The 26,542-nt window shown below is 40.4% G+C and overlaps 1 protein-coding gene across 5 annotated transcripts; it reads right to left on the minus strand.

Moving 5' to 3' along the window:
* Positions 1-1,759: 1,759 nt before the first annotated feature.
* Positions 1,760-25,201, minus strand: PTGFR (prostaglandin F receptor). Of its 5 annotated transcripts, none has more exons than XM_068952731.1 (3): positions 24,501-24,638; positions 22,776-23,623; positions 1,760-3,996 (listed from the first exon to the last, which is right to left on the minus strand). In XM_068952731.1, the coding sequence occupies exons 2-3, from the start codon at positions 23,562-23,564 to the stop codon at positions 3,691-3,693; spliced, it is 1,095 nt and encodes a 364-aa protein (XP_068808832.1). In that variant the 5' UTR covers positions 23,565-23,623; positions 24,501-24,638; the 3' UTR covers positions 1,760-3,690. The 5 variants fall into 5 exon arrangements, with proteins under 5 accessions (XP_068808832.1, XP_068808834.1, XP_068808831.1 ...); XM_068952733.1 differs by lacking the exon at positions 24,501-24,638 and adding an exon at positions 24,775-24,860 and having other exon boundaries at positions 1,766-3,996; XM_068952730.1 differs by lacking the exon at positions 24,501-24,638 and adding an exon at positions 25,142-25,201 and having other exon boundaries at positions 1,772-3,996.
* Positions 25,202-26,542: the final 1,341 nt, after the last annotated feature.

The following is a 26,542-nucleotide window of genomic DNA, read 5'->3' on the forward strand; positions in this document are numbered from 1 at the left end:
TTCATGTCATCTTTTGGCCAATGGGTATGGGAACTTACACTTTTTTTTTTCCTTGCAGTTACCCATCATCATAAGAGGGGTAAGAACCGGGTTCTCTCAAGGACACAAAATGCAACTACTTATATTAAATACCCCTCTCTTCCGTTATCTTTAGATCAGCATACTCACTGAGCATACTCATTTACTCAGCAAGTATCCAAACTAATTCACATTCAGGAGGAAAACATTGTCTGTTCCAGGAACAAATATTTCCCTCAACATAATGAACTGGAAGTCATAATTCAATGAAATCAAAGAACAGTTTTGTTATATTTAATGTTGGCAGGTCAAAGAAATTTCAGTTAAAAAGCATTTTGATTTTTTAGGCAACGCGAGTTATCATAGGTGTTGTAAATTCCCTTGGGATTTTACTGCTTTCCTCAGTACCTGACTGTTGAGAACTAAATGCTGTGCTAGTTTCTGCAGTTAAACAGAGGTATGCCGTCTTACCAGTTAAGTTCCTGTGGGAGTATACCAGCAGGCTAGGCATGTCTAGAAGATCCCAATAAGGATCCTTTTAAGGATCACCATGACTGCAGAAGTGGTAAGTATTATTTATTAGTGATCCTGATACCATTGCTAACATGTCAGACTGAAGTAATAATCAGATAAAAATACTCATATACAAATATCTGAAAAGAAACACACAAGTAACAGAAAGGGGAAGCTTTGCCTCAAAAATCAGATCAAAAAGACCTTGAACCTTGCTCCTCATCTTTGTATCCAGCTAACATTCTACAGATATTCGCATAATCCCTGCGCTGAGCAACTTGTTACTGACGTCGTCTTTGCCTCTGCAGGCTAATACAGCCTCATCTGGGACCCTGGTTTAGGGTATCATGCTTTCTTACCTACTTTTTTTTTTTCTTACCTTTTTTTAAGCTCTCTGTTGGATTAAAGTATTCTCCCACCCTAAGGATTTCCTAAGCCATTAGTCAGGAATGTGATTCAACTTTCTTCCCACTAGAACATTTACTGCCCCTGCCTACTCATTATTGCCTTCTTAAACAGTAAACAGGCAGCTAATGACTGCAGACATAGTTAGCCAAGCTCCAAAGAGATCATTAGCACACTGCTAGCCATGCTGCCCTTTTCTCCTTGCATGGGTAATACGCAGACCCTAGTGTGAAGCTCTCCTCATGGGTTTTTTTCTAATCTTATATTCTATAAAACATACAATTTGCTACTCACGCAACACAGCACATTGATGACTCTCCTATGAGACCAAATGCAGTGATAATCTAATCACTTTGGTAACAGATCCTTGGGTGACTGTATCCTGCGCTGTCTGTGTAGGCTACCATGTCAATGGGCAAAACAAAATAGTAACAGAAAAACTTCATTTTTTCAGTATTTGGAGTGTATGTGAAATCAGAGTCTATGTAATATGTTGACGGTTATTTGAACAGAAACACTTTATTTCTAAACACTGAACTTTCTCAGTGCTGCTTTCATTTGCATTTTCTAAGCACGGATCATCAGAACTCGGTCTTACCTGCCTTAGTCCCTTGCTTTCAGCTGGGCTACTCACGTAAAATTAAAGTGGGTCTCAATTCAGACCTCCTACTTGAATTCTCACTGTCCTCCTACCTACCTTCACACCATTATCACATGTGTCAATGGCACTGGTTAGCTTGAATCCAGCGTGAGGTTTTTTGTAATAAGGGTTATCTTCCAGTAACTCAGGCTCCCTTTTGTCATGCAAAAATATCATCACTCTCAAGATACAGTTTGATAACTTTAATGAGGCTCTGCAATTTACATTCAATATGTATCAGTACACAAAATATAAGAAATCACATATACAAATAAACTTTTTCATTTGTTTTACAATTCAACCAGTATGAACTACACAAGCTACATTTATTCACATAACAAAATGGAACATTGATGAGCTTCATTCACTGATCAAATATCTCTACAATTTATGGACCAACAATTTTCTGCAGCTGCTAAAACAACTATTTATGTCAACAGATACATTGGCATCACATTCTATGAAATGAAAAGGCCAGATTGAGCACTGACTTAACACTCTCACTGATATCAGTGGAACCGACACGAAGCAACAGTGCCTGGCTTATACCAGCATCACCTCTGTGCATGTTTCATCAACTCTGCAACTGAGGAAATAAATGACATAAAGAAATTCTTTAGGGTAAATGAAGCCATTTCATTTCATTATTGGGTTGTTTAACCCATTTATGTTTTATCCTTTTTAAAGTAAAAAGGAAGCAACTTTAAAATCAAAAATTAAAATATTTAAACTTTTTGATTTTTTATTTTTTGACTCAAACTATTCTCACGCAGCACATGAATTTGTATTTTGTGAACAGTTTTGGTCCCTCAGACTGCCTTCTTCATGAATTAATTTTTAATAGCTTCATCCAAATCTACCAACAATTCACTAATGAAGCTATTTGAAGATAAGTAAAAATAACATAAGGAATTTGCATCTTAAAACAATCTGTGCTACAAAGTCTCTGACAGTCTCATTTTTGCTTTAAACAAAGTACAGTCACAAAAATTAAAGCTTCTTCTAGCAGCATTAAAGGTAAAGGGTCCCCTCTGTGAAGGGCTGGAAACTTTCTGGTACCATCAAATATACTGAATATACTCAGTACTTAAGATACAGACCCTGCCAAAACTGAGTACACAGCTGGCTCTCACAAACCCACACACACTCATAGTGCAGTTCCCTGCAAAGGTGCTCATTTGTTCACACAAAATTTTAATGTGAGACAAGTGTGACCTTTTACAAATTAGGCAGATGTGCCTTATAGGCATTTCAATATATGCCTTAGGGGAACCTTCAAGAAACTTGCTTCAGTTGGGGGAAAATAAAACTCTTCTTTATACAGACTAACCATAGGTTTATGTCTGTTAGTTACAATAAGACCTACTGTAAGGAGTAAAAACTGATCAACAGATCTAAAAATGTAACGGTAAACAAGCTGAGCTGATCTGCTTCTAATTCCCATGGGGATCACATGGTACCTAACATTTTACCAGGGATTTGAAAGGAAAACTTCCACTGATAAAGTTTGCAGCTCATAAAAACTGGCATAACAGTAAGTAATTAAGAGCTCAAGTCACTGAACCAAACAAACTAGATCATTTAGCAAGCCGGACACAAGCAAAGTGTCTTTTATACATCCAAATGGAAAATTCAATGCCTAGAAGCAAAGAGTACCCCTATGGAATGGATGATGGACTTAGCCCTAGGAAACAGCAACTCCAAAAAGGACTTGGGGGTATCACTGCTAGATACAATCTACCCCTTTCTAAAAACACCTTGGAGATAATTTTCTCACTTGAATGAGTTCTTAAGAATTTTGGTAGGATTCTTAAGAAGCCTGCCAGAAGTAAAAGATGGTTGGGGGGGGAGGAACCTTGTTTCATTTTGGTACCTGGAATGGAGAAATACAAGATGATTCATCATTATTTCATTACTAGCTTTGGAAGGGATGTATTCTGAAGTGAATAAAAACATTCAAGTGCATCTTTTGGAGTAGCAATATCAAACTGGTAAGCAACAAGAGCAAACCACTCACAATTTAAAACAAATGCCAAACCACTGAGCCTTCATTTTAAGGTACTGCCAGTGTATGATCCTTGCCTCCATCATTTCTTCACACACTGTGTTTAATTTCATTGCCCTGTAGTGCTGAGCGGCTGTAGGCTTATTTGTTTGGAACTTACCGGTGACTCAGATATTGCTGCAACCTTTAAAGAATTCTTGATGGAGCTGAGTTCCCACATGTGTAAGTTTATGATGTGCATGCCACAACATCCCCTAGTAATCTTGTACAGGTTTTTAAGTACAGCTTTCCTAAGAAGAATGTATACCCAGGGATCTAAAATCTGATTCCATGTTGCCATTCGGAGAGCAAAAAGTATTGTTTCGCAGGTCTCCTTTGAACGATTTTCATTTATCCCAATTCTGGCCATAGTCACCTGAAAAATGGAGTATTTTTTAAATTATACATCAAAAGGTACATCAAGAGAGCATGTAAGTGTGTGAAATCATTTCAGCATTATCTTTTATCTTCCCGCCTTCACAGCATCAGAGCATCTCAATTACAAAGTAAACATTTTCATGCACGTAACACCATTCTAGAAATCCCCTCATGTTTTCTAAAGGACGTACCTCTGCCTCTACTGACCCACTACTGCTGAAACTTGAGCAGATGGCAACCAGCCAGAGAACATCCTCCAGAAACAGGCATTGATTTAAGCAAAGACTAACAAATTAGCCCGAATTTGAGCTAGAAAAGCATGTCAAGACTATTTCAGGGTTGGATTTTTCAAGTGTATAGGCTACTGTTATCTCAGTTTGGAATATTTTTACAAAATCTGCTAAAGAATACAGCACCTTGACTTCATCAAAAAGATTCCTAAATCTTAAGCTGCAACAGAACACAATTCATTTACCTCAGAGCAGAAGGGGTTGAGAAGTTTCTACCACAATTCAAGCTACGGTAACAAAGGCCACCACTACCTCTCCTCTTGCTAATGGGGACAGAAAGGGCTTCATTCACCTATGGAGGCAACGAAAATGCTGTACGTGGACGGACCTCCACCAGCCCACCACTGGCTTGACATCAGTGAAGGTCAGTGGTTTCACATCAGTGGAGGCATTCATTTTCCAGCACAGCTCAACGGAATTGCTGCTGGCAGAGGATATCCAAAAGCTACGCTCACTCAGTACAGCTCCCGAAGTAACGCCTTCCTTTGCAGAATTACAGCCTAAGCCTTGAAACATCAGATTTGGTGAAGCAGAGGCTGACGGTGGCTCATGCCCCACGGAGACCTCCTTTATGGGCGCTCTGCCACTGAGGTTTTGTAACCTGAGTTCCTGTGTGAAGAAACCCTGGTTGTGCAAAGCCAGGAATCTGCCAGGACATGGTAAATTATCTCTCTCTATTATTAATGTTAAAAGCACATAAAGACTTTTTTGGTAGAAGGATGAAACACTGTAAGGCTTTTAGTTTCAAATCCTTTAAAGTGATACAGTAACTAAGAAATGGGATATTTTACAACTAATACTATGAATTATTGGGTGCCGAAAGGTAAGGTCAGCCTGTCCAGTGCAGAGACCGGTATTTGCGCAAAGATACATTGCAAAAAAACAATATTAAAAAAGAGGGGAAACGAATGAAGAGAGAAAACTACCTACCACTCACGAATCCAGCAAATCTCTTTTATTTCTTTTCAAATGACTTGCTGTATCCCTAGGCCCTGCCTATATCTCACAGGTCACCATATCTGAGTATAAACTTGAAGACTGGAACAGAATGAACACATAAAATGAGACTGCATTTGCTTGGTTAAGCATTTGGTTAAGTGTTTCTATATGGACATCTGTGGGAGCAAAGAAGAGAGCCCACAGAAACATTCTTAGGGAAGCTGGTAAGACTGGCAGCAGCACAGCTGGAAACCGGTATAAGGAGGAGGAATGTCTGAGCACCACGCCAACACAAACAGTTACAACTCAATTCCCTGAATCTGCTTTTCACCCTGTAACTGTTGGGTGCATTCCTCTTTCACGTCAGCAGTCCATCCAAACTTGGACAACTCCTTTGGCTCCTCCATGGGATGTTTTCTCAGGACAGTCCTACATTTTCTTCATTAGAAGTCCAGTACCACAAATCAAACTCAGGTGGAATACTCCCTTCTCACACAAGTAGAACTGGGCACAGCATGACAACACCGTAAAGTTCATATACCAATGGCTTTAGATGATTTATTGTATGCTTAGCTTAATAGAGACATACAGTTTGCTAACCCACTTCTTGATATTTGTGGGTGTACTTCAAAATTGCATCTTGCTCTTATCTTGCATTCTGCAAAGTTAATAAATGCCACATTCAGTGGAATCCTATGCCTGGAGGAGGAGGCAGCAAAGGCTGCCATCTAAAAATAACTCCACCGGGATTCTGTAAAACTATTATTTTCTCACATGTTACCTAGCAAACTTGTGAGGTTTTTTTCCATCTAATATTAATCACCTCTAAATGAATCCACATTTTGCTGTTTAATTTGCCAGTAAAACAAAGTGCTTTTGTTTTGATTTGGATTTACTTACAAGTACTATTTAATGATCAGGACAAGGAAATTTGTTTTATAGTTGTATGGATTTTGACACTTAGAGAAGCTTCATTAGCAGGACGTTTAAGTTACTCTTTGTGAATACTGGATATGCACAAAATAATATATTTAAACTCATAAATAGCAAGTATAGCATATATACATAACTAAATGCTTAAGCAACTCAGCTGCAAATCCCAATACTGGAAGTATTGAGATAAAATATGTTATCTACAGATTTTGTTTCATAAAATAATAATTTCCTAACCTTGTTACTTACATTATTTGGGAGTGTTATTCAGGCATAAAAAGCTATTTGCTTACTTGTATCACTAAAAGCAATATAAAATGATAGCCTCACTTTTTAAAGCTCTGTGAGCTTTACACCTATATAAGGCCTGGGCAGACACAGAAATCTCAGTTCAGTTCCAGACATGAGAGATTCCTAAGCAGTTTTATTCTAAAATACTTGTGGCAGAGTAGCAGTAGTGACAGACACGTTACCATCCCATTGTCTCTGGGAGTGAAGTGAAATAGCTTCTCCACTTCTCCAAAGAGCCTACATTGTACTGGGAGCTCTTCCACATCTTCCGAGAAACTATGTAGAAGATGGTAGACAAATGAAGGCAACTGCATGCTTTCACTAGAAAAGAGAGGTCAAAGAGGAAAACGCGTCCTGGCTACTGGAGCACTTCTAAAAAAGCAGTCTCATGAGTTGTAGAACAAGATCCTACACTCCAACCAAACAGGGGCAGAATGAAGCAAGGTCAATATAAATTGCCACTTTATCACATTTTTAGTTTCAATGTTTTTATTTAAATTCAAAAAAAACTACTCCTAAGTTATTCTGAAATTATAATAAACAACAAAAAGGCCTAATACACTACCACCTGTTTAAAGTGTTTTATTGAATTAAAACATTCAAACAGCCTGTATTTACTCCATATGCTTAAGAAAGCCATGTCCCTGAACTGGCAGAAATCATTGGCTCAGGAACTGGAAAGTAAGTGTGCTGCCACGCTGATGTTTGAGGGCAGGACCTCTTCCGTGGGCACAGAAAAGCCACACCTTTTCTTCTTACTTCACTAATTTTGTTCAATAATTAGTTCAAAGATGTGAAACCAATTCAATGACTAAAACTTTTTTTCTTATCCTGTAGGCCCATCAGGTTAGTATGATTAAGGAACTCTGTTGCCTATAGCCACCAGTACGTAAGTGGGGAAGTGGGAAGAGGCAATGCAATTAGGTTCATATCTGGTTGCCCTTGATGTCTTTAGCTAAATTTAATATCCACACAGATTCAGCAGTACAAATCAAATAAAAAAAAAAACCCCGAAACTTCATCTGGTAAATAAATAAATAACAACCCAAGACATCTTTAACATATTTAGAAATGTGAAAATTAAGAATCTGTGTAGTGTTTTGCTGAGCTATATAATGTTTACATGCATACAGCTGCAGTTATGTCTCCCTGATTTGCAAAACAATAAAAGTACGATATAACAAATACAATTCCACCTTTCTTTAGGAAGGTGACTATAAATGCATCAGTGTAAAACATTGACTTTTTAAATCAAAGCTGCCTGCTTGTAGGATATAAAGTTACTCTGACTCATGTGAGTCCCTGCTGGCTTCAGAAAAGATCTGAGATTTCCCTGTCCCTAAAAATAAATATAGAGAAGTCCAAATATGTGTCAGGCAAGGACTTGACACAATACATTAAACACTGCCATCCCTTTCTTCCAAAGTCAGGTTTCACAAAACAGCAGCTTACTTTGCAAGACCCAGAAATTCCGACGGAAAAGTTTTAAAACATCTTGAAATTGTTGACTTCTATGATTTTGCATCTAGGAGATAGCATCAGAGAACAGTCACTTCCCTGAGGGACAAAGCTCAATGCAACAAATTGAAAAAAATAGCTCCAAAGCTTCACACCACTCTCCAAGTACAAACATCATGTCTTTAATTTCCCTTCCAATTGGATCTCAATTATATGAGAACAACTAATAAGCTAAATGGCAGCGCTGCTTAGTCACATTCCTGTTAATACTCAATGACAGCCAGTCAAAACAAGGAGCAGACTTTACAGCTAGTTAGGAAATAAGACAAACTGCATTACTACTTTGATGCATTTCAGCTTAGAGGCTCTAAATCCAGGTCCTACCCTTGACTTCAGGAAAGTGGATAAAAACAGAGATTGATTTGGAAAGCAAAGCAGACAGGTCAATTTTGTTATGTTCAAACATAAATATCAGAAATTCTCTTCTCTGTAGCTCAGCCTTCAGAGTCTCCACCTATTCCTCCTTTGTACCCCTGTGGGACCCTTGCATACCCTCCCAAACCTCCTCCTCTTCCTTTCGATTTTATTACAAGCAGTTCTGAGAATTTCCATTAATGGAAGACCAGTTTGACAAAGCTGCTTTTTCCATACTTGCAGAATACTTGTGTTTTGTCACGGTCACTGATGCCTATGTTGAATCCAGAGGAGTGAATCTCCTTCTCCTGAACCACACAGGAAACAAGGTGGTTCAAGTGACTTTGTTTTACTCCATGGAAACAAGAATTATTTAATTATTTTGAACTTTCAGAAGTTTTCAGAACTTCCACTATTTATATGTGCTGCAAACAAGTTGTCAGCTCTTGCCTATAGCAGGCTGCTAGAAGATGGTATTTTGTAGTGCTTTATAAATACAGAATTTAAGAAAAAAATACACAAAAAGAAGGAGGGAGCAAGGGAAGGACAGAGGGAGGGAGGGAACGATCTTCACATTTTATGTACAATTTTATATCCTCTAAGAACTGGGGTTAGAAAATAAGTACTTGCATCAAATTACCTGTACCACTGCTATACTGACATTACAGTATGTAAACAAAGTATTTGTTGCAACAGAGCAGAGTATGTGTCATTTTATTTTTTATATCAGTTTAAAAGCAAGGGCTTCCAAGGAAAATATTATGTAGAGCACCACTTCTGCCACCACAGTGCAAACACATACACTGCACTGCTTTGGCCACAAACACTTCCTACCTTACAGATCTGCAAGTTATGTTTTCCCCCCTAATGATTTCCTTTCTTTTTAAAGCTACATGTACTATTCCTTCAAGTTCAACCATCACTTGGCCTAGCAAGTTCATTTTAACCAAGCACAGTGATTTTGTTTTAAAAATTGTCTATTTAAAATGGAATTGGAGAAGATAAAATGCACTAGCATGTTTTCCTCCACACTAAAGTCCAGAAGATACTTTTATGGGGATATGCAATACTTCCATGTTTAAAGTTTTGCAGGATCAGCTCTCAACAAGCAGCTATAAAATAATGGATTTGCCTTTTTTCTCAGGTACACTTCTGTGAAAAAATAATGATGCTATCAAAAATTAATAGTGGATCCACTGACTCATTACTGAGTTGGAGAAAAATCTGTGCCTACCTCCTGAAATCAAGTTTTAGTCCAATACATGTAAATCAAAGATGGTAACAACTACTTGCCATTAAACATGCAAGTTTACTTACTATCCTGTTAAACACAGCTAGTTTGAGGAAGACCTTTGCCACATCAGAGTCACACTCCTCTACAGGGAACACAGAGCCCTAATGAGAAATAGGCTGAGGATCAGAAAAGATTCAGATGAATCTTCAGGTAGCCAAGATATGCCAAAAGCCTTTTGTACAAGTTTATTGGCCATGTCCTTTTGTACAAGCCCATGTGCCCCATATTTACAACTCAAACAGAGCTGAGTAGATCTTTCAGAGGTATTGTAAAGCTAAAGGCACTCATAGCTGTGAGCCGCTCCCAAAGTACTACTGCTGTGATAAAAGTCAAAAATATAGGGAACTCAGGAGTATACACTATTTTACATGAAATTAGTGAAAACAGTTTCCGTTATTCTTTTCTCAGAATCAGCCGAGTCTGAGATCAGGTGATTTCTTACAGGCACATGACACTGCTTCATGAACACAGTATCATTGTTTAGGGTTTGTGTGCCTTTTCTCATTTTGGCAAGATGAAAGGTTTGAAGTGGTATATCTGATCACCCTTCAAAATTGGTAGGACAAATCTGGCAGGACATCAACCGAACACCAAAGAAAGGACTGCAATAGGGCAGTATATATACGCTGTACAGCCACTCTATTAAATTAAGGCTCTGCGGGTATTGCTACCCAGCTGCTCAGCTACAGCTGAATGAGCAGTATACTCACTTCTCACTGATGCCACTCAGCTGTTCTGAGCTTTCTGCTCTTCTCAAACAGGCTCAGCTCCATAGAGGACCTCATCTATATTGTTGCATTCAGTTACTGTCCTATTAGAGAGAGTGTGACACTTTCACCATCTGTGTTTTTACAGCTTTATGCAAAATACCAATATATGGCAACATACTTTCTGAACAAACATTCGGAAATACGTCATTTGAAATGAGATGTTTATGCATACAAGAATTTATCAAAATTCCCAAGAGAAAAATGTGTCAAGACATTAATACTCACTGCTTACATTTTATTAACTGCCTTTGGCATTATCATGCTCTATGTGAGGCATGAATGCAATTATGAAGTAAACATTATCAAAAAAAGGATTTTTTTTGTGTGTACACAAGATAGCAAACTAACTGAAAGTGGAGCTTTTATCTTCTATTCTCTCCCCCTTGGAGGATACCTATCTGTACGTGTTTTGCAGAAGCATATATTCAGTTTGATCTTGAACAAAATATTCCTGGTGACCTGTCTCTGTTCCTCCAACAGAATCCAAATATTTTCATCTTGGATTGACAGGCCTTTTTCCTTCCTTCCTTCCTAGCCCTCCTCTGAAAAATAGGAATACTTTGGTTCAACTGGCTGACAACGTAATTACTCTCACCGCTTAACTGGCTAGCTTATTTGAAGGAAAAGTAGACTCGATATGGATATAGAAGATTTTTAGACCTGAAAACAGTAGATGACTTGCTTCATAATGAAAGGATAGTGTCCTTATCAAAGTCAAATAAACAAGCTGTTTCTTCAGCTACGTTTTAAAGTTCAGAAAATGCCTTCCTCCACAGAGTAAGCAAAAATCTCTTGTACAAAAAAATTAATTTTACAGATGAAATGAAAATATTCTTTACCCAGAAATGCTGAGAGAAACTTTACAGGATAACTGCTAAATCTCTTGGGACCACAAAATAATAGAGCATTTCTAATACTGCATAACAAGGACTGTCATGAGAAATACAATCAAACAAAGTAATCATTTAGGGATATAAGAACTGTATGTATTTAGGGTCCATTCATTCTTCCATTAGAGTCATTTGGAAAAAGCTTCAAATCCTGAAAATGGGCTATCATTTCCTCTTTTACTGCTTTGCTTTTTCAGTTTTTCACACTCAATCAGAAAACAATCATATTTTTAACGGTTAAACAAATATTCTTATTGATTTAGAAGCAATAAAATTTCTCTCACTAAGAAAGAAGTTAATCTACAAATACCTAAAGAAAGAATCACAAACAACAGATGAAGCTGGGGGTGGGTGGAGTGAGGGAAGACAGAAAAGAGACAGTATACAGACAACCTGGAGGAAAATAAGAGCTGCAAAGGTCCATAACTATAGAACGAATTTGGCATTTAACTACTGTTATGCAGAGGATCAAAATAGCAGCTTAGAAGTGGACTGTCATTTCAAACATCACGACATTCATGCTGCTTTATTTCAAAAGTCATACTCCACTATATTTACAAGTCTGAGGAAAGATACAATAACAGATTCACCACCCACCAACCAGAGGCAAACCCGCCACCTACTTTTTTGAGAGCAAGGAAATGTTATTCCGTAAGGATAGTTGCAGTTCTTATTTGGCCATTTTTGTTATTCTCTCAGATCTGTCATTTTCATCTAAGAATCCAAGAATTCAGAGTAGGCAGAATTCTGTAAGGATTCCTGGACAGATTGCTCCTTGACTTCACAGGAATGCCACATACATATGGGCTTTCAGGCAAGAACCACCAAAACCACAGATAGCCATACATATTAGAAGCGAGCAAAGAAGGGCAAAGAATTCCATGAGTCTGTCATAATATACATTGGTGTTTTCAAGCCTCTTCTGGAACTCAGAAATGCAGACAACACTGATGTGTGACCATGCCTGCAAGACCTCAAGTAATGCCTGGTCCAAATTAGTGAAGAACATATTATCTACTAATGGAGTCAGTCCTTCAGTTTAATAGTCTGAGAAATTATGGGGAAAAAAAAGTTTATTTGTAATTATGTTTTATGCCTATTTATGTTTACTAGATATGCAATGCATACAGTGGAGGAAAAAGATTTTAAACATTGAATGGAATCAACTTGGAAGCAACACTGCTATCCGATTTGCAGTATCTGCAGATCTGGCCTGAGGGAAAGGAAAATCTGCTGTGTTCCTTTTAATGTTGTAAAAAAAATTCACCTTTATAAAAAAAGACTTACTTTATAGACCATTCTGAAGAAGTGCACAGAAAAACTGTGCACTATGAACTGAAATACCAGGGCTAACAAACTGATATTTGCCAAGTTGGAATATATCCTTTGCAACTAATTTTTTTTTAATGCTGGCAAACAAACTAATCACTGTAAACTCCAGAAGGGATTGCTGTGCAGCTGGACAACCTTGTAGGTGGAAGAGGCGAAGGAACAACCAAATCACCATTTAAGAGTGATTTATTTCTCACCGACTTCTGCAAACTCACGTTCCTGGTAAACATAAACAACCATTAAGTGAATTCATGTTTATTTCTAATTCACTAATGAACTGTATATCCTAAAACAAATTGCTATCACCTACACGGTCCTTGCTGCCTTACCTACTCCCTGCTTCCTCCTTTGTTTTAACGCCTCCTCATGCTGTAATGCAACAGGGACTGCAACCGCCCATATCCCCGCTGACACAAGGCTCTTCCTCCCCACATCTTCATCTCCTAATATTATCCATAACGCAGGTGACAAGGATGCTTAAAGGCAGACTCGCTAAGTCCTGCATATCCTCATTCGTTCCTGCAGCTATGGAGCGGCCATGGAGCACATGGCATGAGCTTATGCACTGTTAAGTGACCTGCGGCCACTGCCAGCACAGAGGTCTGGGACAGCAGGCTGGGGACCCAAGATCAATCATTAACTTCTGTTTCTCCAATGACAAAGTAGTCCTCTGCTTCCATGAGTTTAGTACTCAAGTCTGATTTTCTTGAAAACTCAGTCCGTGACACCACTCACGCAAAGGCTTATCTTCAGCCTTCTTAAGGAAATCGCACAGAAACTCAACTCCAGCGCCGTTCAAACCTGCACTTCGGCACGGTTCTCTGAACGAGGTCTTTAACGCCACTCATTAAACAGAGGACCTGGGAAAGAGCTTACAAGCTGCTCTGTCGTTCCCTATTTTGCCTGCAGTAGACAGGAGGAATCCTTCAGCAGGAGAAAGTGCACACAGCACCACTCAGGGTCGTTACACACTCACCCAGCTATTTTGCCTCATCCAATATGAAAGGAATGAATTGAAATTAATAAAACTTCAGGATATTTCCTGCTCTAAACAATTTCTGCAATGCTCTGCTAGCTGATCATTTGTATTTATAAGAGTGACATTTACAGAACCCAATATGGGACTATGCTCCTGTTTTGCTGGGCACCATATGCACATACACTAAACAGACACCTTTCCTCAGGGAGTTTATAATCCAAGTAACCAGCTGCAATTCAAAAATTTATGAATATTTTAATGTAAAATTTACATCTTAAAAGCAGATCAAATAAGAATGAAAATCAGAATTAGAATCAGTGAAAAATTGCTCTATTTTAAAACTATCACTGCCTTTCTAGTTTTACTTAGCAAGTGGTGCCTTAGAAGGTAAACAATGTATTTTACCCGAAGTGGTTTCAAATGATGCTCTCAAATATGAACTGATTATAGACTACCATTGAGATAAAGAACTTCTGCTAGAAAGCATTTATCATCACCACAAAAAACCATAAGATTGTGATTTAACATCATAATAGCATAATAAGTATCTCACAGAACATATGAAAGTATAAGGCACACTGAAGTCTGTCAGGTTGCAGCTGGTCAATACGGAGGAGTTTCTGGAATCGCTCCACGAGAGAGTGTTTGTCCGGGAGACTTTTCAGCAACAAATTTTACCATTTAAAGACTTTCGATACTCAGGAAAAAATATATTTCTTAAAATAACAACCTAAAAATGATTATGCACTGTATTTTCCAAAAATGGTTATGAAGTACATGATATTTTCAAGCAAGAAGGGCCTGAGTAAGTGTCATACCTAGGAAACAGGAACAAGTCAATTGAATATTAAACAAAATTGGAATGTATCTCATCACACAGACTTACTTTTCAATATTAAGCGCAGAATTTGAGAAACGTGCCCATTGAATAACTAAGGGGAGGTACTGAACGGCAAAATTATTTGGCTGAGGATTTCAAAATTTGATCTTTTGGGATGGTAACTTTAAAGTCGAAAAAATCAAAATTTTCTGTGAAAGTTACAGTTATCTGAAATTAAATATTCTGTGTCAATGTTTAGATCTTTTTGTTTTAATCCTGTATATATAATAAATATTTAAACATCAAGTGACAAGCAAATTCGAAAGAAAAACAGGACCACGTTGTTTTGAAAGTGCAATGTCTTCACATTGCTGGAATTCTACCTTCTCTACATTTTCTCTTGTTTTCTTTTTTGGTTCCTGTTTGAAAACAGGCCAACTTCATTATGGGGGCACACTCTGGTTTCGGAAAAGCGCTCCACCTGAAGTTTTTCTAAACAGCAGAAGTAAACACAAATAAATAAATAAGCTATAATTATGCTTTATCAAAAGCCTCTGGTAGAGGACAATTTTCAGTCACGGCTCTTCTTCCTTCCCTGGCTCATATCATTACTGCAGGACGATATGCTGTCCACTATTTGTTTCTTCTCCAGAACTTCTCTACTGGTGAGACAATATCGTAACTACTTAACTCCCTGCCTTCTGTGAGAAGGAGGTATACACTTGACTTACAAGCATAGCCACATTTAATACTGAGTTTATAAGCAGTCTGTGATAAACTATGCCCTGGCCACGTTTAAAAATATTTTTAAAAAAAGATTCACATTTCTCAGAAAGGGTTGAGACCAGCCAGAGCTTTACAAACTTTAAAAGATAAAAATAGGAGCAGCCCACTTTTGAACACTAAAACAGTATCTTTGAAATTCAGTATCCTTTTAGGTGGACATCCTCTTTTGAAGATACCTAAAATGACACTCACTGCATTTCTCATCTAACCTGGTGGAAATTTGCCAGCTATTGCTCTTAAGAAAACAAAGTAAAAGAAAGCACTCTCAAAACAATATTAAAAAAAAGGCATGAAAATCAAATCCAAGGATTTCCAGTACAACATAAATGCATCTGAACAGCCTGACTGAATTTTTAAATGCATTAAATTAAGATTTTTTTGTTCTCTCTGCAAAAGCCTCCTCTTCCCCTGCAGAAATTTTATGGTGACAGAGATTTTCTGTTCCATTAAAAATTACCCAATAGAATGAAAAATCATTAAAAATGGATTTATAAATGGTCAATTCCCATTCTCTACTCATCTCATCTCCTTGTTTGTTATGAAACTTACATGGAAATTAATTACTGCCCCTAAAGTGGTTGAAATCAACTAATAGATCCAAAATCTGTTGAGAGGGAAAATGCACACTCACATTGTCTGAGCCACTGCTTAAACCTTATTCCACAGGAAACTAAGCTAAAAAGACATTTCAGTCTTGAGACTAACAAAAATTCCGATCAAAATGAGTGCTCTCTTTCCCAGAATCTTATTAACACGTAAAAATCAGATTTATTTTAAAATATCTTTTTGGCCATTATAATAGGAATGGCACGGTAACATTTCAGTGCTTTAACCCTGAGTACATCATAACTCATTCAGAGGAACTCCAGCAAGAATTGAATTTTCACAGCGTTCAAGGATGTACTGGGAAACTTGGCTAGCAATTAAAAGACAATCATACGAGGGAGAATGAGAGCCCTTCTTCCAGCGTTGCTTGAAAGACCTGCAAACTCGTATGAGAAACTCTTTTTTACCCCCCCGCCCGGAGGAACTCGGGGATCGTTTTATTCAGTCAAACGGCTGCTCCTGTTCTGACGGAGCAAGGCCCGAAGAAGAAATAACAACCTACAGCAGACAATAACCATGACTGTAGCGATGCTTTTGACTAGAGGTAAAGAGTCGTACCTAGGAGACCTGTGCCTAACAAAAAGCCTTTTTCTTTCCCTACAAAACTGGTCCATTTATTAAAGCCGCTGTGGCAGAAGCGGGCTCCTGAGATCGCGCTGACCCGAGAGACAGACGAAACCTTTTCTGGTTATCACCGCGGGGGGCAGGTCGCCGCTCCTGCTGCAGACAGGTTGCCAGCCGACATTAACAACGTTCTCCTTGTTCTGACAGCACGCTCCATCTTCACACGGCGTCAACAGACGACAGGTTTCAAATACTTCAGACTAGCAAAACGTGACACGGATTCAATCACAAAAGCCAGCAAAACCACAGCAATTGTCACCGATTCTTTTTGAAAATCCGAATCTTGAAGAAGCAGCACATAAAGTACGTTTTTTCCCCAGTGACTGTAACTCCTACTATCTACTGCTGAGGCGTTGGCTAGACAAATATATTTAACAGTTATCTCCTTCAGCCTTCAGGAACAGACGACTGGAATTGAAAGCCTAATTCATCCTCGCTGCAAGGAAAAGATGACTCTCCTAGTTCGCAGTGCCTGCGCAGGCACCACCAGCTCCCGGCGGCCGCGACTTCGCCTGGCGACGCGTTTTGCTGGCAGCCGGGGGGCAAAGCCCCAGGTATCTGTATACGGCTGCACCGGCAAAGCGCTCACCCACGCCTGGGACGCGGCCTGCTCCTTCTCGGCTGCAGCGCGAGACAACTGACAAATCCTCTAGTAACTGTTTTGTTGTAGGGACAAGCCTGAAACGAGACGTGCGGAGCACTGCCTGGGCAACCACGCGGGTGAAACGCCTCGCGCTATCTGCTACTACACGGCCTAAGGCTTCGCCACGTCCAGCGCGCAACCCGCTGACCTCCGCCAGCGCGTACAGGCGGCGAGCCCGAGGCAGCCCCGGCAACGGCCGGGGGAGCAGCCCGGGGGCCGGGCGCCACCAGCCCCCGCCGCCCCCCTCGCCGCCCCCTCAGCGCGGGCGCTCGGTCCGGTGCCGACCTAGGTGCGCCCAGACCCACCGCTGGCCTCGCTCCACGAGACCATCCGAGGACGCTAAGAGGTCGGGATGAATTCAGAGAGACACAGTTAAAATCACTAACTGGAAAGGGAAGAGGCGGCATGAGGAGAGGTTGCTAGAAATTAACCTAGGCAGTGGAAAAAGCAAACGAGTTAAGACCCAATTTAATGGCATGAAATAAAGAGCTGACATCTTTTCAAGCCAAAGGGAAGAGATAGCTATTTTCTGTATTAGAGGGAAGGTAAAACTAGAATGAAAGTAGCAAGACAAATGTAGGGAGAAAGGTATTAACAAGAATAATTATAACCTAAATTTAAATGTAGAAGTATTTTTCTCAGGCCAAAACTGTGTTCCACGCATGAAAAAGATTAGACGGTTCTCCATATCATAATTTGTTCCTGTATAAAAACGCACTCTGAAATAAATCCCTCCTGTCTGCAACTACAGAAAGTTCACTTCGCTCCTCCAAAAACGAAACTTAAGACATGTTTATGCTTTGAGCCCCACAGACTTTGTCGTACTGAAGTCAGATTCTGCTCATACGATTACAGCTCCCCAAACAAGCTGCTTCACGACAAGACAGACGGAGTCACAGCCAAAAGAGCAGCTTTATATAACAATCTGCTTCATCGCTGATACTTGTCACAAAATGCTCCAAACCAACAATTTGCTTTGGGAATCCAGCCCTCCTAAGGGCCAAATTTATCCAACGAAATTCACATATCGTTAGCAAAGGACTAAGACTCTAGCAAGGATTTAAAAAAAAAAAAAAAGACTTACTATATAGAGCAGTTGATGTTAATATCTTCAGAACGTGTTTTCCGGAATGACCAACCACAGTGCAGAATTATTTGAATCGTCAATTTAGGCTGTGGCAGTCTACCACAGGCACAGAACACATGTGCCTCTGTAAATAACTGATTATACACATTATCAGGAAATTCATGAATTTCATGTGGCCTTTTTTGTGAATTCCTTTCCCCTCTCAACTCCCCAAACAGAGAAATGTTTCCCCATAAAGGGAGAAGCAGGCTGATTATCACACAGCCAGCAGAACCCTCACTGTCTGTATTGATTTGTAGAGAACTATAGAGAAAATGACCTGCACACACCTAGATTGACTGTGTTGTCCTTTCTCCTCTCATTCCAGTGCTCCATGACAGCATTTCCAAAGTGGCAAAAATCTGAGAGCGCTGCTCAGTTCTGAAGAGCAAATGAGAGGGAGCTTCGAGAGGGGATCAGGAAGAAGTCCCTGCCCAGCTGCCCCAGGCAGAGACCTATGTCAGCCATGCCATGGGCTCTCTGTCTGAAAGATGCTCCAGATCTCCAGGAATCTTAAAAGGGAGGTTATAACAGATTACAACATATTATTTGTATTACATAAGAAGACAGAAGAGGGACAGGGAGTGCCACTGGTGCCAGGCATGTCATAGCAGAGATGGCAGCAGACTACTGTGTCTTTTAAAAGAAAGAGGGCAAAAGGCACCAAATAAGGTTCACCATCACTGAGCAGCTGCAGAAGCCAAGGTCAGTTCCATGCCAGACACCATAAAGGAAGAGAGAGTGAGGGTCGAATGCCTCTAAGATCATCTGAGGATGACTAGCACAGAACAGTGATTGAATATATAGCTCCACTTTAAAAATATAAAATTAAAATGTAACAGTGAGGCAAATCTGCAGATGGATTACAGTATTGGATGGATTTGATTTTGGTAGCCATACCCAATGACTGTTGGTGTAACATCAGACTAGATTAAAAACAGAGGGGAAAAAACAAACCGAACCCCCTGTCAGATGGATAATCACACCAAATAAATACATGCTCTTCTATCGGTAAACCACATGCGGCATAAACCGTATCGCCTGCCTCTGCTTTCTCTTCCTAGGGTTTGTTTGGTTTTACTTCAGTTTAGGTAGAGACAATTCATTCTCATACAAGGTTTTAGTGTGTAAATGCGTGCGTTCCTTGGGACAGACAGCACTAATTAAGACTGGCTTCAAAATGTGAAGACTTCACTGTGAGGATATTTTATTTGGCATCTAGTAAACGTGGGAGCACTTAATAAACGCAAAACAAGCAGTATTTCATAAGATACTCTAGTATTTAAATTCTCAATATTTAAAATCAAGAGCTATCTAAAGTAAGTATTGTGTCAGCTTGATATAGGGATTTTCTATCCATTTGTCATATTAATTACTATTTGCTGTCCATTCACTAAGTGCACAAGTCTGCAAGGTGGCTACATAGGTGTATATATGCACATGCACATATGTTTACACATATGTCTAGTGAAGTTCTGATCTTTTAAAGTAAATAGAAGGCTTTCTTTTGATTTCTCTGTCGTCAGAATTTTACCCATGTGATTTACATACAGCATTGGGTAAGAACCATTTAAAAAAGTAAATGAATGCGATACAAATATGCATTCAGCTACAACTTCATCGATAAAACCCCTGCTCATGTATTTTTCAAGAAATACTTATTTAGGCATATGCAGATTAAATAACAGAATCTAAGCCATTCATTTCACAAATGAAAAGCCCTGAGAGGTTTCAGGTAAATAGGATAAGTAGATTTGTATCAGCAATTCATCATAAATCATATGCCTCAATAAATTTTGGATCTCTTTAGGAGTATGTTATAGCACTGTAGCAGCATGTTCTTGGCAAAGCTTTATTCCACTGAATCTGCATGCTCCACTACACTCCAATAAAGCTTGCTAAGTTAATGCAGTGCTTATAATTCTGTTTGTATTCAGTGGACCAAATACTATGAAAGTAAAGATTTGGTAATTTACAGAATTAACTTTGATGTATTCTCTGCAATCCTAATAGCTAAGAAAGAATATCTATAAAGGACTCCAGCCCTGGAAAAAAAAAATTATGTACTCACCTTTACACATGATTAGTGCCACTCGTTTATACTGGGAATAGTCACATATGTAGAATTAAACAAATGCAAAAGTCTTAGAAGCAGCAGGACCTAGAAGCAGCAGGACCGTGGCCATAAATCCATTTCCCTGTGTAGACTGGGCACAAACTATGAAAGAATACATCACCTTCCTAAACAGATATGCTTATTCTTACACTGTTCAGGAGTCTAGCCACATATGACAATTCTGAAGTACTGACCTCATTGCATTTCTCAGACTATAGTAATCTAAAATGCTAATCATTCATTCCTTGAAACTTTGTTTCAAGAATTAAATTCTATGCTACACTGAATTTTTTTTTTTAATTCTCATTTCAAGTGTACATTTGTCCAAATTAAAGAACTGTTTTCCATATTGCCAGGCTAATTTTGGGGATAGTTTGGCTCATCTCATTTCAAAAGAGATCCAGAAACAAAGTATCAAGAGCTCTAACGCTCAGAGAACACTACCAGATTTGCACCCCGAATTTATACAGCACCTGCTAAGCAAACCAGGGTTGCTTGTCCATCACCTCCCTCTGCAACCCAGTCTCAAAAATTAACAAGCGCAAAACTAAGCAAGGACTCAATTCACTGGTCTACATCACCAGCTGATGAGAATGCTAAACTCAAGGCACTGAAAAAAATTTTCTGCTAGAATAATAATTGATTTTCAGCTACAATCTGGATGACATTAAATGCTTTAATGAAAGTAGCACAATGGTTTCTTTAAAGATTGTAAAGAATAAAAAAGTTATATTTGTATAATTAATAAAAGAGAGAGGAAAGGCATAACAAAATTACTAATACTGAAAAAAAATCAACATTGCAATTCAGTGTTTCTTCATATACTGTATGAATGAAATACTTCTTTTGAACAAAAAAAAAGCCTATAACTCTTTTGATACCCAAAGGCATTTGAAATGAAATTATTTGCGATTTTTAAGGACAGTTATTTTAACTGAAAATAAATATCAAGAGTGGATAAATATACTGTTTTTCTATGAAAAGTAAAGCAATTGCTTCAGTTGCTTTTCTTGATAATTATTCTGTGCTTGCCCCAGATTAATTTAATGAGGTGAGCAGGTGTCTGGAAGTAGCTACACGTTACAAGAGCTTGCTATCATGTTCTAATTACTATTTTCATACGCTATACACAACAGTCAGCACGCTGAAAAAAGCTAACATAAATTTAAACTATTTTGTAGACCAAGTCTAGAAAAATCAATAGAGAAGCCGGAGAAAAATTCTGTCTCTACTGATACGAGTGATGGAGTTCTTGTGTGTTTCAGTGACACAGATTTAGATATAGACACCCTCCATTTCTGCAATACTGGATAAACTTAGCTGCTACCTGCCAGATATACTGGACTGCTGCAGCTAGGCTACTGTCAGCATCTAAGCTAAGTCAGAACTGGTTGAGGTACCTCCATACTATACCACAGTCAGTGAGCAGATGAGATGTAACTGGATTTGATTCAGATCTCAGACTTAATTTTCTATTTTTGTGAACTCCATGGATAAAACCAAAATCGCTCCTCATTCACGTCAGTGGAAAACTATGGGACCTTGTTTCTAGGAAACAAATTAAGATTTAATATTATTTGTGACTTAACCTCTCTTACCCTAGACAAAATCAAAACTGCTTCAGTCAGATTTACTACACTAGACAGTCACAGTTAATTTAGCTTTCTAATACCATCAGGCAATAGAAGCCCTCAAGTTTTTTCCGTATCATAGCCCTGTTTCTTTTGACACTGCTTACTGAGAGAGTGCAGGCTAATCTGACCAACACTTTCGGCTCTGAGAGAATCACAGTTATTGCTAGCAAGCAGCCCTAAGTTACATCCGGGACAGCCGAGAAAGAGCACCAAGTGCACAGACAGTCTTTGCTAGGGATCTGTCCAGACTACAAACCCAGCTTGTTCAGATCTAAACCAAGTTTTTAGATTAAGCCCCCATCAGCCACTGCTTTTTGACATAACTCTAAAGCAAAGCCCTTAATAATCTGTTAACGGAGAGGAGGAGTTTTAGCTTTTTAACTGTCATCTTCTGTAACGTAGTTTGCAAGTAGCAGTAACCATGAACAGACTACCACGAGTAAAGAACGTTACAAACCACAGTAAAGACTGAACAGACAAACCACCCCAAGCTTTCATTGAATTTCTTGGGCAAGCTCAGTAATTGCTCTAATTTATTCTAGCCACCACTCTGCCCCCCACCGTCTGCTTCACCGGAAATAAAGCCTTCACAGTCCCTGTACGTTTTGCTTACTCAGTCTATTTCACTTATGATCAGAAGTGGAGAATAATTACTATATTTGTTACAGATGCACAGGTATATACATCACGGGCAATGTACTGTACAAGTAATGCATTAAAATGTGAATGGAGCTGTTACGGCAACTAGAGCACCTTATAACCTGGAGATGAAAAAGGGTAAGTTTTAGACAGCGATGTGCATTAAAAATTGGCAAACACATTAGACTCTTACCAGGAATGGACTCCAGCAAATGCAAGAAACACACATTATAGCCAAGAGCTGAATGATCATTTCAAAATGATGAGATCTGCCTTGTCTTTGTTGACTTTTAAATTTGACTCTTAAGAGGGTAATTCCTGTGACAGCATTGCACAAGAATGAAATAGCAAGGGCCAGTAACCCAAGGCAAGAAAAAAGTAAGAGATAAAATCTGTCTTCCCAGTCCTCAACATGTTCTGTTTTATAGAAGCACCAGGTCCTCGATGCTTGAATCTGATAGGCTCTAAACCTAAGAATAGGCAGCAAAGCTATAAGAACAGCAAACAGACATACCATAGTCAACATCATTTTCACATGTTTAGAAGTCATTTTTGTAGAGTGAAATATTGGCTTAGTGACTCCAATGCAACGTTCAACAGCCATCACACTGCCCAGGAAGAGCGGGCACAAACCAAAGAATACCATGCAGATGCCAAAAACACTGCAAAGAATGTTGGACTGGTTAAACCGAATCCAGTCTTTGTCAGACGCATACACAAACACTGCAATGGCTCCGTTGATGAGGTGGCCAAAGAGATCTGTGATAACCAGACCGCTAGCAAGAAGCAAAAAAGAGGCTTTTGATTTCTGTCTAAACCTCTGATATGCCTTCATAAGAATTGCTATTGCAAGACTGTTGGACAATATTCCCACCGTCATGAAGATTATTGAAAAGAAAACTGAAATCTTCTTCTCTGTGTGGCAGGTTGTGTTTCTTAAGATTCCAAATCCAGCCAGCCCTGGCGATTTTGAACTGTTCATGGTTAGGAAAGTAGAGGCAGCGCTCAAAACATTTCAGCACTCTTGCAATCAAAAGGCATCTGTAATATTAAAAACAAATAAACACACACTGTAAAAGGCATCCACTGTTCAAATGACATTTGTAGCAGAAATTCCACAATATTAGTCTGTGGTACAAATCTAATTTTCCTGTTTTCTGAGAGATATGATACCGCATCACGTTTTAGCACATCAGATAAAGGGTAAAACAATTATCTGCATGCATTATACGATGTAGATATAATGCACAGCATGTTTATACTCCTGACATATATAAGGTATACATATGACATATAAAATATATATAATGAATATATAATACACACATACGTAAAATGTACATGAATCAGAGAAACCGTAAGGACACTGTGGTGGTTAAACCACATATACAAACATAGGTTTTTGCAACATATTCCTACTATAGGTGAATTTATCGACCCAACCACAATCAAATGTGAAATCCTCAAACTGGAACGTTCTGAGATGCCAATCACACTTCATTTTTCTTCCCTCACTGTTAAGCAGTTATTTTCAAAACAATGTCCTAACATCTTCCAAGTAAGTCTCCTCTCTCAATTCAATGTTTTAAAGCTCTAGCGTAACCAGTGCTGAAGTCTCCAACTCCCCAGTTCCCTCTGCTGAAGTATAAACTTTTCGGCTTCCCCGTTTTTAGAAGCTCCCTTTTCCAGAAACCCATCCTGCAAGTTACTTCACACTTCGTCTCCCATCTACAGCCTCGGCACACGCAGCTGAGCAAAAACTCGCGCAGCAGAGACCGGGCTGTTAACCCTGCCCAACGCGAAGCGGCGGCGAGGTCCCGCCGGGGCTGGGACGGAGCCGGCGGCGCTACCAGCGCTGCGGGCGGCTGAACGCGAGCGCGCTCTGCACCCGGCGAGCGCCCCGCACCTTCGCCCCTACCTCCGCGCAGCGCCACGCGCGCCGCCAGCCACAGCCACCACGTGGGCGCGGGGCGAGCGGCCACGCCACGCCACGCCACGCCGCACCGGCACCCCGGCCCAAACCTCCCTCTCCGCCGCCGGCGTCCCTTAAGTGTGCGCGGCCGGAGGCGGGGCGAGGCGCCGCGCCGCCGCGGGCACGCGTGGCCGGGGGGGGGCACCGCCGCGGGCCCCGCCGCCTGCCCCGGCCCCGGCCCCGGCCCCGGCCCCGGCCCCGGCCCCAGCCCGCCGCTCACCTCCGCTCCGCGGCGCCGGCGAGAAGCGCAGCGGCGCAGCGCGCTGCCCCCACCGCCGCCCGCCTCCCTCCCTCCCTGCCGGCCCCGCTCCGCCCCGCTCCCTGCGGGACCGGCCGCCCCGGGGAGCCGCCAGCTCGCCCGGCCCTCCGCGGGGGTCCTGGCGCTCAGCCTCGGCCCAGCGCGAGCGGGGGCGGCGGAGGAGGCGCGGCCCCGGCGCGGCCCGCCGGGCTGCGAGGGGGCCGGGAGGGGGCAGCGGGGCCGCCCCCCACAGCCGGTGCCGCCGGTCGCGGAGCCGGGGGGAGCGGGGCCAGGGCTCCTCGCCTCCAGGCAGGTGCGGGGAGCCTTCGGCCATCACCGGACGGACAACCTCTCTCTCCCAGCCGTGCCCGGCGCTACAGAACAGGCCCGAACGGGAACTGTTGTTGAAAACTCTTCCTGCGGAAATAGGTATAAAGTCGAACTGTAAAATCCTACGGAACTTGTTATCTGTAAGAATGATGGAGAACTTTTCATTAAGGCACAGCCTTGATTTGTACTCCTCCCACCTCAGGGAGGCGATTAGTTAAAAATGAAAATTCACCGTGATGCCACAAGTTTCACTTACCTCCATGCCTGGAGTACTGCAAGCACGCAAGATGCCCCTTCCTAATCTACTGATGAGGTGAGGTCGTGCAGGGCAGCTAAAGCCATCCGTTCCCTTCAAATAGTATCTCCAGTCACATGCACAGACAACTAAAAGCACCATGTAGTTTCCCTCTTCCTGAAAATGCCTGTCGCATTTTGGCATTTTATAGTACGACAAGCAAAAGCAAACAATTTTGCCACACAGTAGAAACAAATTCCTTTTCAATTTGATCTGATTAGGACCTATAAATTCCCAGAAATTCTTTAAGACAACAATAAAAATAAAAAATCTCAACATAAATTATTGCCTGTTAAAGTTCAGTTGATTTTATGTTTCCTGTTCCAGAAGTAGATCAAGATGGAGACTTCAAACTACAAACTTCAGCTTGCGTTGTACCATTGCGTTGACAGGATTTATTCACCAATCTCTTTCCTGAAGTGAAGGGCATGTCTGTTGAAAAGGAAACGATGAAGTTGCTGGTACTTCACAGCCCTGCAGTCTGGGAGGCAGAAGTTAAATGGCCATTGTCAAGTAGAGCAAACCAAAGTTCTGCTAACATTTTCTTTTCCAACAGGATGCTGTCCTCTACAAAAGACGATAATTACTGAAGGAACAGGAAAACAATTAAGAGAATGGTAACTGAACTACTGTCTGCTGCAGAAGGCAAACTTTCAACATTACAGTGCTATCTGTACTGCCAAATCTATTTTATTAAACTCCAGGATATTTTATATCTCTATATGTATAATCTCTCGGCTGCTTTAACTTAAGCGTCGAACGCTGATCTGCCAAAAGGAAGGAGAGTGAAATTTCAATTGCTGCAGAGATAGGAAAAGGAGAAAAAGAGAGAGTCTTAGCAAAATAAATATATGAACTGCCAACACCCTTTTCAGACTACAGGCATAGTAAGTGCTCCTCCACCTGTACAACTCAAAGGGCAGAACGTGCTATACTGCAGTTTTGCTCTGTTAGCCTGCCGCGAAGAAGCACGATGTTAGGCATCGACGTGAGCAGGGCAGACGTGTCTGCAGCTCAGCACTGTAGATGCTTGTGTGCTCCTGATACGAGAAGATTTGGGGAGAGTGAAAACTGGCAGTGACCCTAGCAGAGTTGAGTTATTCATACTGGCTGAGAATCAGCCTA

Source organism: Struthio camelus, chromosome 8 (genome assembly GCF_040807025.1).
Source record: "Struthio camelus isolate bStrCam1 chromosome 8, bStrCam1.hap1, whole genome shotgun sequence".
Classification (NCBI taxonomy): Eukaryota; Metazoa; Chordata; class Aves; order Struthioniformes; family Struthionidae; genus Struthio; species Struthio camelus.